The following is a 16,525-nucleotide window of genomic DNA, read 5'->3' on the forward strand; positions in this document are numbered from 1 at the left end:
ATTCCACCTGGAAATCAAAGTCTGTAAGTCTAGGGATCCATTTGCCTATTTTTGAGGTTGCTCGGCTTGATTCCCAAGTAGTAAATAAAGCAGATAGGGGTTTGTGGTCTAACCATAAAGTTAATTTTCTACCCCACAAGTAAGTCCTGAAGTACCTCACTGCTCAGAAACATGCTAGAGCTTCTTTTTCAGTGACAGAATAAATCTTCCCTGATGCAGTTAGCACTCTGGAAACAAAGGAAACTGTAACTTCCCTGCCTGCTTTTTGCAGGGTCAAGACAGCACCCAAGCAATATTCAGAAGCATCAGTGGTTAAAACAGTGTGCCTGTTGGTATCAAAAGAAGTGAAAGCAGAGCTTTCAGCAATGGCTGATTTGATAGGCTGAAAACTAGCCTTGTAGGATGCAATCCCTTTTAAATGCTACATTCTTTTTAAACAGAAGATGCAATCGAGCAACCTTTGAGGCAAAATTGTCTCACAAATTTAGAGTAATACAGAGTCCTAAAAATTATCAAAGTGCATCCTTGTTGTGTGGCTCTGGTGTTTCCCAAATAGCTTTCGCCAAGTCAGTTTTGGGATGTATGCCACTCTGAGACAGTGTGTCCCAAGTAAGTCACCAAGTGTATGCAAAACTGACATTTCTCTGAAGAAATAGTAAGTCCGTGTTGGAGTTTTCTTAAGACTTCTATAAGTTTAGCATCATGCTCCTAAATGGTTGAAGTGACCTTCTGTGCAGAACAGTGAGCAAAATCAGCTTTGTGGGCAGAGTTTCCACACCAGTAGCAGTGGTAGCTCTTCCTTTTCTTGTGCTGCCACTTTCTGGGGCAGTGCCATATGAGAAGATTGGGACTGGAAGGATTTACACTGAACAGCTTGGATTTCAGGAAGTTGGTTTTGGGTACCAAATAAAGTGATCTGGCACAGTGAAGAGCACTTTCCACCTTCCTAGCCATCTCTATAACTTTATCCAAGGTAAGTTTTCCTTCCAGTAGCAGTTTTTCATGTAGTTTGTAGCAGTTTGTTTTCATAACGATTTGATCCCTGATCATTTCATCAGTAAAGCTGGCAAACTCAGAGGTTACACTTAAGGCATGCAATCTGTGACATACTGATAGATAGATTCACCAGGCAGTTGGAATATAGCATAGAACTTATAATATTCAGAAACAAATTCAGAGTATTGTTTAAATGCTCATCTAAGGTTTGAAGAGCAGCTTCATAAGGGTTGGCATCTTCTTCCAAGTTGGTAGGAAATGGCAAATGATTATATATTATTTGGCCTTCAGGACCCAGGCAGTGAAGCAATATAGCCTTCTGCTTTGCTGGAGTAAACCTGGGAGTCTTGTATAGTGAGGAGGTAATTGCAGAAATAGGATCTTCAGTTTCCAGGGAAGAGCAGGTTCTCCTGGAGTGGACAAGAAAAAAGGTGGTGGTGAGATATGAGCCAATGGGCATTAGGGTGTGCATAAATCAAATTCTACTATTTGAGATTGAATAGCAAAACCATCAAATTGATTCGTTGAGAACAGCTGGCTTGGCTGGCTATCTCTATGGATTACCCTTGAATCACCTGAATTGATTTGAGTGATTCATGTGTCATGTTGAGGCCTGTTTTGCTGGGAAAATAGGCCTCAAAATGGTGCTCTTTTTCCAGGGAGAGTTGGTCTACCAATTGGGACTGATGAGTAGACCAGCCCTCTGCTCCAGACTTGGCATGTCTGCCTGCCTCAGAGGAAGCAGGCAGATGCACTAAGTCCAGAGTGCAGGGCTGGTCTGCCCACTGACCCCAATTAGTAGACCAGCTCTCCCCGGAAATACAGGTGAGCTGGTCTACTGATTGGACTGGTGGAGAGACCAGCCCTCCGCTCAGGACATAGTGTGTCAGCCTGCCTTGGAGGACTGGTCTACTGGGTAGACCAATCTTCCGAGGTGGGCAGATGTGCTATGTCCAGAGTGAAGGGTTCATCTAGCTGCTGCCCCCCATTTGGTAGACCAGCTCTACCTGGAAAAAGAGTGCCATTTTGAGGCCGTTACCCCAGCAAAACGAGCCTCAAAATGGTGTTTGAATTGATTCAAGTCAGATCGGGGGTGATTTGCTTCAACCCCAAATCAGGTCCCCTCTTCTGAGGGTGATTCAATTCAAAGTCAGATCTGTGAATTGCCCCCAATTCGACCCAAATTGATTTAACCTCAAATTGAATTGCACACCCCTAGTAGGCATCCAGTGAACAACAGAGTCTAGGATTGCCAAGGAAAAAGGACCTTCAGGGGTTGTATAGGTCAGGAAGCTGGAAAAACAATCATCATCAGCAAAATTAGAATGCAGCAGTTCAGGAATGTAGGCCAAATAATGCAGTGCAATTAAGATGCAGGAACCTTCACAAGCTTTGCAGACTCACACACATAACTGGTTCGAAATCTCTTTGCCAAATGTCTTATAGCTGCTTCCCTCATAAACACAAAGCAATCTTGTGTTTTTAAACTAAGCTTTATTCAGAAACAACTCCATTTTACTCCTTCTCTTTTCCCTCCCTTTCTTTTCTGACACCACCCCTCGCCCCCATTCTCTACAGGATCCCCACAGGGACAAACTTCTAATTAATAAAACATAAAAAGATTGCTAGATAGAATACAACATTCACTTTTTAGTATTTGCATGGTATACAGGCCTTGCTCAACAAACAATCTAAGCACAAGTAAAAGGAAATGGAGCTTGCCACCACTTTCTAATCTAGAGGGTCTCCCATGAAGCTTTTCCCCCCCTGGGGAATTGGAACTTGAAACTACATTCAGATATGATCCTTTCAATTTAACCTTAGAATGCCAATATACTACTTACTTTTAAAAAACACTTTTCTACTTACCCAATGCCATTCAGTAGCTGTGTCCTTGCATCATCTTTCTTTATTTAACAGCTCTAATTCTTTACAGTGTACTTTGCTCAATAGTGTACTGTGTTAGTTACAAGTTTTGATGTTACAAGATTAATGTGGGGAAGCACATGGCTATTTACCTCCCAAATGTTGTCCACTGGACCAAGTAGCTTTGCAAGCCAGAGTTTAAGGCAATTAGGGTAACTTCATCTTAGTTTAATTCTTCTCACAGGATTGCTCTGAGGATAAAATGTATAGTGCCATCTGTACTGCCTTCAGCTCCTTGAAGAAATGACAGAATGAAGCCAGTAAAGAGAAAGTAGTTGCAAAAGCAAGCTTGGAAGTGTTGATGAAAGCTCTGAGGCCAGAGGGTGACTGAATAAAGTTTACTGTACTCGGGATATAGAACTCCTGCACACTGCATAGATCATCATTCCTCCCCATGACTATTGAAAACAGAATTATGCAAAACAAGTAAATATGGCAATTTGTTTCAATTACATAATTTATATGAGCAAGCATCTAGTTTTTCCTTATTGAAATCTTTCAGATCTTTCAAATCTTGGTGCAGAATATATGTTTCTGTGATACACTGAATTTTGTTGTGTTGAGTATATACAGCAAGTAGAATTAAAGGGTTGGGTTAGGATTTCAGGTTCGACTGAGCATGACATTAACAGGATTGAGCATGTTAATTAGGAAAACTTGGGGCAGGTCTGAATAAATAGAATGCCTGTGAAGATATAAAGGCTGCCTGTACCCCGTCCCATATTAGCAATCATCAGCAACTCCTCTTTCAAACACCACACATGTGGCAGAGGGACAAACTTTCAGGACAAAAGACATGACAGGAACGCAAGCATATGTTTTTTGGTAGCATCTCTCCTTTAGCATCTGCCTAACTCTGAAACCCTGACTTTAATTTTCTAGCGAATTAACACTCAGGATACCAAAGAAATGTTAAAGCACAGTTTTGATATGTACACATTGATGTTCTGTTAGCCAGCCATGCAGCCAACCAGTCTAGTGTATGCATCATTTGTTCCCACACCACTGCAGATATTGATAAGAAGCACATTGATTATTATCTGAAAACTCCCACGATGCACAGAGAAACTTGAGACATTTGGGTGTATGTGGGGGGAGGTGCAACAGGAAGCATAAGTAACACTTCCTGTTCTCAGAGTTCTTTGCACTCAGTAGTACTCCCAACCCAGTGTGGGTGAGGATAAATGGAAAGGGGATCAGAAAACCTGGAGTGAGGGGGAGGGCCCCCCCCTAAAACTGAGGAGCTGTTATATTCTATATGAGCCTAGATCTAAATATAGGATATAGTTCCTATAATTTATAGTTTATTTACTATACTATATTCATATCCCACACTTCTTCAAAAGGAGCCCAGAGTGGTGTACATGGTTAGGTTTGTTTATCCTCACAAGAACCCTGTGAGGTAGGTTAGCTTGAGAGATAAGTGATCTCCAGCACAGCATCCCTCTAGTGGTTGTTGTTGGTGTCTACCTTAAGTTTCTTTTTGTGAGCCCTTTGGGGACAGGAAGCCCATTAATTAATTTATATCTATGTAACCTGCTTTGGGAACTTTTGTTGAAAAGCAGTATATAAGTATGTATCATATTCATATTGAACCAGAGCCACCCTGTGAGTTTCATGGCTGAATGGGGATTTGAATTTGGATCTCCCCAATCCTAGTCCAACATTCTAACTGACCAGTTTCAAAGGTACCAACATATTGCCTGCTAACTGGACAAAGAGGCACCTTTTACCATGGTGATTCTCTTTATTTAGCACGGGGAGAGTAACTGGCCCTATCCACCCCCAGCACAGTACTTCCAGTGACTGTTGCTGGTGTGTGTCCTATGTTTCTTTTTAGAATGTGAGCCCTTTGGGGACAGGGAACCATCTTTTTTGTTTTATTTCTCTTTGTAAACCGCCCTGAGCCATTTTTGGAAGGGCGGTATAGGAATTGAATTATTATTAATAATAATAATAATAATAAATAATAATAATAATAATTGCAGCATTACAGTTTAGCACGATACCAAGGACAAATGTATACATACAGCAGAATCAAGTGATGAAATCTTTCCAGGACTGTGTTACTTCCAAATGGTGCATATGAGGCTGGATTATTGCCAATAGCATCCTTTGAAAAAGAGAAGACGGTACACACTTCCCTTGTTTTACAAGAACCTATTTCAAGTAGACAATCTCCAAAACAATTAAACTATTTTAGAACATCACGTCGGGAGTAAAATTTGACATATGCATAAATGGGAAATTATTATTCTGAATATCTTGAATCAAATTATGATGTGCAGCATGGTCCTATATTTCCTTAGAGGTAAGGACCTCAAAGGATTTCCTTCCAAGAAAGCATGTTCTGATCACAGCCTAGCAAACTAGAGCCTTCAAAAATCAGACATTGATTTGAAAGTTCAGACTACTGAAAAATCCTATTAGCATAATGATCAAAACAAGAATTTTAATATAACATATCTTCCAGAGACTGTTTTAATACATAGGAACCTGCTATTAGAACCTGTTCTAATACACAGGAACCTATCAATTGCCAAATTACTACTACTACTACTACTGACAAGCAGGGGGGGAAACTTGAATCACCCACATCTCCACCCCTAAACAAGGGGCCAGGAGTGTTGAGAAACCAACAGCTCTCAAATATTTGTTGCCTTGCATTACTACAATATTGCATTATTGAAATGCACTCCTGTATCTTACAATAGTCCCAAGTTTTGGCACACAATCCATGCATTACTAGGCTGAAAAGCAGGTTAAAGATGTAAAATTAAATATAAATAGACCGTGATCTAAAAATCAAGATCCATCATGTCTTTTTTCAAGCTAGTGCATTTTTGCAGCGCCACGGTGGCACTGATTTTATCAGGCAGTTAGAGCAGCCGCATGTAAGGTTTCATGCTTAGACGACAGTTTTGTGCGGTTTTAATTAAGAAATTATTTATTCGGGAATCAGGACCGATCCAATTTTTATCGTTTCAACATGAAGACCTTATAGACTTACTAAGGCTAGTATTTCGCCACCAGCGGCGACCATATGAACGTGAAGGCAGATCTTCTGAAGTGTTGTGGTGGACGTGAGTTAAAGACACCATTTGCTGCTGTTTTCGGGGCAACAAATGCCTGCAAACCACATCCGCCATCACGCCTGCAGACTTCACAGCTGCCTGCCCTGCTTGGGCTGGGGCTCCGCTGTGCTATTGTTCGTCAACCGTCAGTCCCATCAACTCGCTCCAGTGGCCACCCGGGACTTTTCCAGGAACCGCCTAGTCAACACTAGCATCCCAGCGAGGGCACGAAGCCTCGCCATGGGCAGAGAAGGGGCAGCTCCTCCTCACAATTGTTGAGGACCCGGACGGGCGTATGGAGCTTGTTGGCAGGCAAAGAAAAAGGCTTGGGGGGGGGGCTTTCTGTCCACCCAACACGCACCCCTCCCCCGACCACCATCCGGGGCTGTGCTGCAGTCTCTTTTCGCGGCCAGTCCACCTGCACCTATGCTTCAAGGCGCATGCTCCTACCGGAAGGAAGCCGCTATATACAGCTCCATAAGAAAACCATCCCGGGGACAGGAAGAAGCCTCGTCCTGTCTCTTCTTATAATGCTCCCCAATTGTTCCGGAGAGGGATTCGTTTGGTGAATGCATAGTTCGCATCTCTTCGTTCAGGGGTTGGCATCACGTTTCTCTTCGCTCTGCTACTCGCTTTCTCTAGGAAGTAGCGGGGGTGGGGAGTGCATTGTGGACTATGATTAATGGGGTGAGGGGAGAGAGCGCAAACATGCGCAGGATACCAACACACAGAGGCCCCGTTTATGCGGGCAGCAGTAGCCCCAAGCATTACAGCTTTTACTGGACTGAGTATCACTTCCTCTACAGGTCGGTTTCAGTGCTGCTCCACACACGTAGGGAAAGCGCATACTAGGGATGAGAATGACACATTCGCTTGTTCCGTTGAATGCTTTGTTTTGTCTTGTTTGCAGGGAAGCATTCAATCATACCACTTTCCTAGTGATACGACCCAGGAAAAGCTTTATCCCTTGATTTTGCTGCATTTATAAACTAGGCCATGCACAAAAGAGGAGAGAGGGAGGAAGAAGGAGCGAGCAAAAAAGAGGCGAAGTGGCCCGTGGGAACAGGGAAGAGCAAAGAGAAACGATCTTTCTTTCCATCCTTGGCTCAAAAGGCAACACACTCATACCTGCCCTCTGGCTCTTTTTCTCCTTTCCGTTCCACAGGATACTGTAGTGAAGCGAAGTAGGTGGGGAGCCGCCGCCCCTCCCCTCCCCTCCTACCAGATTGTGGTGGCTGGTTGGTTTGATGCGGGTTCATTCCCAGTTAGTGTGCAGGTTGCAGCTATAGCCAGGGCCCGCAGCCTATTAAAGCTGGCTAAGCACCCGCTTAGGACACAAAGTTGGCAAGGGTGTTGACAGCCTAGATAGGGTTGCTAATGTCCCTCATTATGTTGATGCCCCTCATTTCAGGGATGAAATGTTGGTCCCTATAGGGACAGCATTTGTCCCTCATTTATTCAATAGCATATAATTCAGTTACAGATAGGTCAACGATGCTCAGGCTCTTGATTACCACTGCACACAGCTCCCAGCCCTGTGCTCCCAGCCAGTCCTCACAAACTTACAGGTGAAACTCGGAAAATTAGAATATCGTGCAAAAGTCCATTAATTTCAGTAATGCAAATTAAAAGGTGAAACTGATATATGAGACAGATGCATTACATGCAAAGAGAGATAAGTCAAGCCTTAATTTGTTATAATTGTGATGATCATGGCGTACAGCTAATGAAAACCCCAAATCCACAATCTCAGAAAATTAGAATATTACATGGAACCAAGAAGACAAGGATTGAAGAATAGAAAATATCGGACCTCTGAAAAGTAAACAGTGTACTGTGCTTGATTGGCCAGCAAACTTGCCTGACCTGACCCCATAGAGAATCTATGGGGTATTGCCAAGAGAAGGATGAGAGACATGAGACCAAACAATGCAGAATTGCTGAAGGCTGCTAATGAAGCATCCTGGTCTTCCATAATACCTCATCAGTGCCACAGGCTGATAGCATCCATGCATTGAGGCAGTAATTGCTGCAAAAGGGGCCCAAACCAAGTACTGAATACATATGCATGCTTATACTTTTCAGGGGTCCGATATTGTTCTATTCTTCAATCCTTGTCTTCTTGGTTCCATGTAATATTCTAATTTTCTGAGAGTGTGGATTTGGGGTTTTCATGAGCTGTACGCCATGATCATCACAATTATAACAAATTAAGGCTTGACTTATCTTGCTTTGCATGTAATGCGTCTGTCTCATTTATCAGTTTAACCTTTTAATTTGCATTACCGAAATTAATGGACTGCACGATATTCTAATTTTCCGAGGTTCACCTGTATGTCCCTCATTCTGGCAATGAAATGTTGGCGACCCTAAGCCTGGATCATGGTTGTTGACCCAGGGTTGTTGTCTCCCTCTACTCACTCCCCACGGATGCCAGCTGGGCGGGTGGGCAATGGAGAACACCGGCCCTCGGCACCACCATCACCGCTACCCGCTGGCGGTGAGTGGAGGTCGCGGCAACGGTGAGGAGGGCAGGCGAGAGTTGGGTAGGTCTTCTTCGCCATTGCCCGCCCGTCCTCCGGTGCCCCCGCAAAATCGCCGAATGGACGGAGCTACGAGGAGGAGGAGGGCAGGCGCGCGCTCCCCAGTGCCCAGCCACGCTCCCGCCCGCTATGGGGCCAGAAGGGAGACGGGAGCGGTGGGGGAGGGGGCACCTTGCTTAGTGGACTTCGCCAGCGGGGAGCCTGAGCCTTGGGACGGCCTTGGCTCTAGCGCTCTCGCGTTTCACTCCTAACTGAAGGAAATCCCCCCACCAAGCGGGGCAAGAGCGGGGCAAGAAAAGAACGAGGATTAGGATTCTCCCCCCTTTCTAGCTACAGCCGAGGGTGGAAGGAAAGTTCCTTGGAGGGAGAAAGACTTGTGGTCTTTAATGAGCCTTGCTCCCACCCCCCCACCCCCACTTGGGACCACAAACATTTCAGGTCCTCTACAAATGCTGTTGTGCGGCAGTCCTCCTGAAATTTCCGTTGGGAGAAAAGGGAAGCGAGCGGGTGGGGCTTATGCAATGCGGGGGGGGGGGGAAATCCCTTTTCGTGAAAAAGTGGGGCAGAACATCCCTAAGAAAAAAACCCGTCCCAATGTTGCACCTAATCGTCTGCAAGCAGACAGGGCTGGCCGCCCATTAAAGCCGGCTAAGCGCCTGCTTAGGGCACAAAGCCGGCACGCGGGGCGACAGTCTGGGTCATGTGAGACCTAGGGGGTCGCTGCGCTCCGCTCCCTCCCAGCGGCGGCCACTGCTGGGCTGGCGAAGCGAACACCCGCTGGCCCGCGCACCTGCCTGGGTGCTGCTGCCGCCTCCACCCGCCGCTTTCGCGGCGAGGAGGGCAGGCGACGGGACAGGGGGAGTTCCCCATCACCCGCCTCCCCTCCTCGCCACCGCTGCAGCGAAAGCGTCAGGTGGAGGTGGGGGAGGAGGGTGGGCGGGTGTTTATCATGCGCCTGCCCACCCTCCTCGCCGCCAACAGAACAGAGCAGGTAGTGGTGGCGGTGGCAGCGAGGAGGGCAGGCGGTGCTTCTCCCCCTTGTCCGTCCACTTTCCTGCCCGCTGTGGTCAGGGGTGGGCACCCTGGTGGGGGACGCCCGGGCAGCGGGCAGGCTTCGCCCGGGGCGCCCCTGAGCCTTGGGCAAGCAGAGCTTTCTGCTCTTTGCAGCCCGGCCAAGGTATTCCAGAGGGTGGGGGAAGAAGGACCAATTCTACGCACAAGTAAAGGAAAGCGTTAATAGTCACTTATAAACTACCGCAGTGGTGAATGATTCATCCAATCACCGCAGAGAAAAGAGAGCCGCGAGATGTGGTCTCTCGCAGCAGATAAAGAATCTTTTTCACTTATTATGCAGCTTTATTTTAAGAATATCTACTCGGGCGCAAGTCCCACTGAGTTCAATGGGGTTATTCCCAAGTAAGTGTGCACAAGATTACAACTTTAAAACAAAATACTGTACCTCCAATCTCCACTTAACTATGGCCATGTAATTTATAAATGGACCCTTCCAGTCTGCAATCCTTTTCAGTTCTTTTGACAGAAAGTTCCATAGAAACCAGTGAGACTCACTAACGGATGCACAGAGTCGGGACTAGGGAAGGTATAAAAATAAGTGCTGCTAAAAGGAGCAATTCACAGAGATACACTTATAGAGGCTCCGTGAGCATATTAGTCCCAAATCTTTCTTTCTTTCTCTCTATACGACCTTCAAGGTAATTAAATGATGTGCCTTCACAAATAGAGAATATTTCCCAGAATATACATCAATGTGCTCACTTTAGCTCCAGATTTTGTGGATGGAAGCAAATTCAAATAAATATTTCAGTTTACAAAAGGACTGCTGCCATTATAGTTATCGAAAATGTAGTTTAATAAACTTTTAAATAAAATGTCTTGCCTTACCCGTCTTTACAATACTCAGAACTCATCCACGTGTAGTTGCAAAAAAATATAGAATAGATATTTCGGGCGGCGGTGTTGGAAAGTGCTGGATTTCTTTCTTTCTTTCAAGTCGAAACCCTGTGAATATTGGAAATGTCGCCTTCTATTCCCCCTCCCCCGCTAAACAACGTCATGTCACCTTCTCTCCCCAGTGAGGTACAGTTTGGCACAGATTTCTGTAAAACTCAGCAGGACTCTGTCTTGAGTGTTAAAAGGTGACATAAAAGTGGAAAGGCAATGCTGTAGTAATTGGCCATAAAGCACGGTAAGGAGGCGTTTCTCATGTCCACCACCTACCCAGCCTGTGCGAGCGAGCAAAGCGAACGAACCGACACATGGTGACCCTTGCCAACCAATGAAAAGGACGCTAGGACCCTGGGGGACCTCATTCCAAACTGCATCGGCTTTGCTGCATTATAAATACTTCTCCAAAATGCGGCGCAGCTCCTTTCCCCCTTTGCTGCTGCCTCCTCCTGCATCCGTTCCGCATCAGTAGAAAGCTCCTAGCGCAGCCGCTTGGCAAGGTTCTTCCTTTTTTCTTGGACAACATTTCGAGCCTCCCCCCCACTTTGGCCAGTTTGCATGCATTATTTGTCTCCCAAAATGGTTTGTGAGACTAAGATAGTGGCAGAAGATCATGAATCGATTTCAGGAGCCAAAAAAGAGACAATCATCGTTTCTTCCTCTCAAATGTGGCCCTCTTTAATGGGCTTGCCTTCTTCTTCCCCGGCTTCTCTGAGCACCCCGATGGATGAAGGGGACAAAAAGGAGGGCGTTTGCATCAGGGAATTTCACCCTTCCGAGCAAGAAGTGGTGCGACGTATATTTTATGAAGGCATAATGGAAAGGATCCCCAACACAGCCTTCAGAGGGTTAAAAGACCAGCCCTTTACGCAGCTGGTTTATGGGACAATGGCTGGTAAGTGGAATCGCTTTTTTGCACTTGGAAGGTGGAAAAGAACCGGAAGCTCTTGGCTCAACTCCGGTCTCATTCGGGCCCCCCAGGCTACTGGTGGGCAGCAGATGGAATTGTGAAGGGGCGGAGGGGGGGATTTTGGAAGTGCCCGTGGCTTGTTCCAGGTACCGGAAAACGTTGCGCTAGCGGCAGCGGCAGCAGCAGCAGCAGCAGCAGGAGGTGGCGACAGCGGCGGTATTGTGCCTTTGGAGCTCTCCCTTGTTCCTTTTCTGCAGCGCCAAGGACTGCCCTGGCGGTGCGCTCGGCTGCGGCTGCTGGCTAGATGGGCGGCGGATGGATCTCCCTTCCACGGACCCTGCAGGGTGGGCGGCGGCGACATCAGCAGCAGTCTTCGCTCGCTGACTGGCTGGGCAAAAGCGAGCCTCTGAAGTGCAGGGTCCCCAGGGCAGGGAGGAGCGGCTAGGAAAACCAGCCTGTCCGTCTGTCTCTCCCCCAGGGACCGGACAGCCAACCACCCCTGTGTGAGTGAAGCAAAGAACAGGAACCGGCCACACTGCTGGCCAGGGCCGGCCCAAGCCTCAGAGGCAGCCCAGGAGAAGAAGCCCACCCTGGCAGCACCCCCCACCTGCTCACGTGACCTCCACCAGCCCTCCCCCCCCGCTCCCTCCTGGCCACAGTGGGTAGGAGGGTGGGCAGAGGGGAGCACGTGCCTGCCTTCCCCACCACTCCCCACCGCTTTCCAGCGATGCCAAGGAGGCTGGGCAGGTGACAGGGAACACGTGCCTACTTGCCCACGGCTTCCTCTCTGCCACCTCCACCCACCACTTTCACAGTGGCAGTGGCCAGAGGGTGGGTGGGCAGTGGGAAGCCCATGCCCACTTGCCTGCCCTCCTCGCTGCCATTGCCTCCACGCACCACGAAAGCCGCGAGTGGAGGTGGCGAGGGCGCCAAGGAGGGCGGGTGGCTGTTCTCCATCACATCTCTGCCCACCAGTGGCCACGGAAGGGAGTGGAGGGCGGCAACCCTGGATCTCACATGACCCAGACTGTCACCACCCTTGCGGCTTTGTGGCCCAGGTGGGCGCTTAGCCAGCTTTAATGGGCGGCCAGCCCTGCATGCTTGCAGATGATTAGGTGCAAGATTTGGAGGGCTTTTTCTTAGGGATTTCTCCTCCCTTTTCTTCACTAAACGGGATTTTTTCCACAGTCATGTTGCATAAGCCCCTTTCCCCCCAAATGGAATTTCGTGAGGACTGCCATGCAGCAGCATTTTTATTTATTACATTTATTACATTTATATCCCGCTCTTCCTCCAAGGACCCCAGAGTGGTGTTCTACATACTTAGGTTTCTCCTCACAACAACCCTGTGAAGTAGGTTAGGCTGAAAGAGAAGTGACTGGCCCAGAGTCACCCACCTAGTTTCATGGCTGAATGGGGATTGGAACTCGGGTCTCCCCGGTCCTAGTCCAGCACTCTAGCCACTACACTTCACTGGCTCATTTTTAGAGGACCTGGAATGTTTGTCAGGGCTGTCCTTGGGGCATGGTGAGCAGGGCGACTGCCCCAGCCCTGTTCCTTTAACCCCTATCAGAATTAACTCAGGGGCGTGGCTAGGAGAGAGGGGGCCTGTGCTCACCCCGTTCCACGGTGCCCCCCCGCCCCCCATGGAGTGAGGGAGATAATGAGGCAAATAGGAAGGTGTGGAGCTGGGGGGCCCTCTGGAGCTGGGGGGCCCAGGTTCTTTGAACCCATCCGTTCAATTATAACCATACTCCTGAATTAACCCAAAGGGGGCCCCGCACTGGCTGATTTGCCCCAGGCCCCACACCCCACCAGGGCTCTCTAAGGACAGCCCTAATGTTTGTGATCTCAAGGGTGGGGGGAAAGAGAAGCAGGGCTAATTAAAGGCCACAAGTTTCTCCTTCTCTGACAATCTTACCTGCCACTCTTGGTTGTAGCTTCTCCACATGGTGGGCAGGTTTCTGCAGCCCCCCTTTTTCTCGGCCAGGATTTCCTGTAGCTCTGCTCTGCTCTTCAGAGTGAGAAAGGGGGAACAATTCTTCTTCTTCTCTCCCCACCCCCCAGTCTTTTACCACTTTGGGGTGGGGATTATCCTCCAGAGCAAACGAGATAGGAATAAAGCTGAGCACTCTAGTCAGGCCCGGGCCAAGGCTCAGGGGCACCCCAGGCAAAGCTTGCCCAGGCACTACCACCCCCCACTTGGGCTCCCTCCTGGCCACAGCGGGCAGGCAACAGGAAACACATGCCTGCCTTCCTTGCCACTGCTGCTATCCGCTGCTTTGCAGCAGCAGTGAGGGGGGCAGGCACGTGTTTTCTGTCGCCTGCCCACCACCCTGCCCGCTGTGGCCAGGAGGGAGCTTGGATATGTGTGTGTGCCCAGGCAGGTGCCGCTGCTTTGCAGTGGCGGCAAGGAGGGTGGGCGGGCGATGAGGAATGCCCACTCACTTGCCCACCCTCCTCGCTGCCACTGTTGCCTCCTCTTGCCGCAAAAGCAGGTGGAGGTTTCAGCAGCGCTGAGGAAGGTGGACGAGTGGGCAAGTGTTCTCCATCGCCCACCTTCTGGCGGCCACAGGGAGGGAGTGGAAGGCGGTGACCCTGGGTCTCGTGTGACCCAGGCTGCAGCCGCCCTTGCTGGCTTTGTGCCCAAAGTGGGCACTTAGCCAGCTTGTGCAGGCCCAAGAAGCCCGCAGCTTCACTAGTGCCTCTGCAGGGTAACAGACTACTAGTCTGGGGAAGTCCAACTTGCAGGAAGGTCTGCTTACATAGGAGCATAGGAAGTTTGTGAACTACTTGAATTCTTTCTACAAAGCCCAGCAGCTAAGAATACTTTCACACCGTGTTCATGACGTGATCTTTAAAACTCATTTTCTTGGCATTTTTACGGTCTGTAGCTCAAATATCAAATTTAACTTTGGTTTGAATCTGTGTTTTATTTTGAAATATCCATTACACTTACCTCGCATTGAATAATGTCCACAAGCTCTAATGTTCTCAACCAACCAGGCATTCTTAGTATCACTTGCGCAAAACACGGGATGGAACCTGGCAAAACCTGTTTGAAACAGAATGTAACCACAAGCCAATTCTAGTTTTAGGTGAATTACAGATGCGAGAAATGCAAAACTAGATTTGAACATTTGAAACCCGTGAAACCGCCTCAAGACCAAGCAAACTGGAGGGCCTGCCTCGTCACTACAGGGCACCAACCTGTTCTGATGGTGTGTGGAGATCACAGCAGCCAAACACACTGGGGAAATAGCTCTGCTTCTGCCATCCTGCCTGCTTGCTTTTCCCATGAGGCTGGGTGGAGCTGGAATGCAGTCAGGTTTGCTCCTGCTCCCGCTGTCAGTTTCCCCTATATGGTGGGGGTGGGGGAGGCAGGAGTCAGTCAGTCTTCATCAGGAAGCTGCAGCCATTCTGGCCTTTAGCTAGTCCTGCTGATCAAGGCTAAGCCCACCACTTTAATACATTCCAATTGGGTAGGAGTGTCCAAAAGCTATTTGGGGGGGTAATACTACTGTCTGGTAGCTGTGGAGAATACCTGACTCTTTGTATAGAGGGAAAATGGGCATGGCACAGTAATGAGTTTCTGCTTTGCCTGAGACCCTGGAAAGGTGCTTCCAGTCAAGATGCGCAATGCTGGGCTAAACAGAGCAAGGATCTGTAAGGCAGTTCTATACGTCCAGAGTCAGCTGGCTTAGTAGTAATTTGCTCACATAGAAGCAGACATGCTAGCAGTACCAAAATTTTACAGGAAATGATTATTAGCATTTACTCTACAAAACTTTATACCTTGACCAATGCCTCCTTGTGAGCCTCCATGCTTGCGAGTCAAGGGATTGTCTTGTACATAATTAGTCATGTTAAAGTTTATGTGAAGGCACGTGGATTGAGTCAAGCATATATGGTCTTACATTTTTCAAGATTCTCACCTACTATCCCTGATTTTGAGTGGCAAATAAACTAGGATTACATATAAACTAGGAAGAACAACCCATAAACCCAATCATTTGAACAAATGTGGTATACAAAGAAAGTCAATTTTTTGTTCTGTTCCTTTGCTCCCAAGACTCAGGTGCTTCACTGTGAACTAATTCAGGAAGGGCCTGGGTCCTGTGGAACCTTAAAAGTTCAACCTTTGAGGACTTTTGTGCAGCTTTCTCTGAACTATCATTAGTGTCCAAGACTTGGATGAAAAATAGATGGAATGTTAACGGGACAGGCAAGAACACATACTTTTGTTTTGGCTGATATATTAAAGTTGATATATTAAAAGCTTATGTTAAAAGGTCTGGAAAAGGGGGGAGGGGAGTATTTGGTACCAAAAGTACAGAAATGTAAGAGCTAGGTGAGCCTCCTTGAGGAAAGAATTTCACTGCTGGGTGCCACCATTAAGAAGGTCCTCTCCCCAGCTGCCAACCACTTCATCTCTGAGAGCAGGGGCACCCAGAATTATGTACACACACACACACACACACACACACACACACACACACACACACCCCTAGTAGAAAGGATAGTTTGTGATTTACAATAATATCATAAACTATCATAAATACAATAAAAAGGATAGAGCCATAGCTCAGTGGAAGAGCTTTGCATGCAAAAGGTCCCAGGTTCACTCCCTGGCATCTCCAGATAGGGATGAAGGAGAGTCCTGCCTGAAACCTTGGAGAGTTGCTACCAGTCAGTGCATATAGTCTGACTTGGTATAGGGCAGCTTCCTATGTTTCAGTGTTCCTATCTGATAATTTATGGGAATGGGTCTAAAGAAAACACATTTATTATGTTATTATTTGATTTTTGCCACTTTTCACATAAAAAGCCACAAAACAGCTTACAGTACAATAAAACAGAAAAATCCAGTAAGCACAGCAACAGACTTCCTAGCTTGTACTCTCCCAATTGTGCAGTAACAAGGTCTTTACTAATTGGAAAGCCAGGTGGGGATGGTGCTTCATGAGTCTCCCAAGGGAGGGAGCTCCAGTATTTGACTTGGCCAACCATACCTGTGAAAAGGAGCAAGGTTTCTAAGTGAACTACAAGTTGAAAATGAGCCAGCAGCATGATCCAGCTCCAAAAAGACTGTTGCTGCTAATGCTGCATTA

The 16,525-nt window shown here is 47.5% G+C and overlaps 1 protein-coding gene and 1 long non-coding RNA gene across 3 annotated transcripts in view; one reads left to right on the forward strand and one right to left on the reverse strand.

The window, feature by feature from the left end:
* Nucleotides 1-11: 11 nt before the first annotated feature.
* LOC128349863 (uncharacterized) lies at nucleotides 12-10,621 on the reverse strand. Its single transcript, XR_008319044.1, has 3 exons — nucleotides 10,442-10,621; nucleotides 3,015-3,156; nucleotides 12-1,406 (listed from the first exon to the last, which is right to left on the reverse strand). It is a non-coding gene; the product is annotated as an uncharacterized LOC128349863 (long non-coding RNA).
* Nucleotides 10,622-10,917: 296 nt separating this feature from the next.
* The window catches only part of NAT8L (N-acetyltransferase 8 like), a 76,575-nt gene continuing 70,967 nt past the window's right edge, over nucleotides 10,918-16,525 (forward strand). The window contains exon 1 of one of the 2 annotated variants that reach the window (XM_053306980.1): nucleotides 10,918-11,399. In XM_053306980.1, the coding sequence (XP_053162955.1) occupies nucleotides 11,063-11,399 (337 nt within the window). In that variant the 5' untranslated portion in view covers nucleotides 10,918-11,062. The remainder of the gene's footprint in view (nucleotides 11,400-16,525) is intronic. The other variant, XM_053306979.1, reaches the window with a different exon arrangement.

The sequence above is a fragment of the Hemicordylus capensis genome, chromosome 3, assembly GCF_027244095.1.
Source record: "Hemicordylus capensis ecotype Gifberg chromosome 3, rHemCap1.1.pri, whole genome shotgun sequence".
Classification (NCBI taxonomy): Eukaryota; Metazoa; Chordata; class Lepidosauria; order Squamata; family Cordylidae; genus Hemicordylus; species Hemicordylus capensis.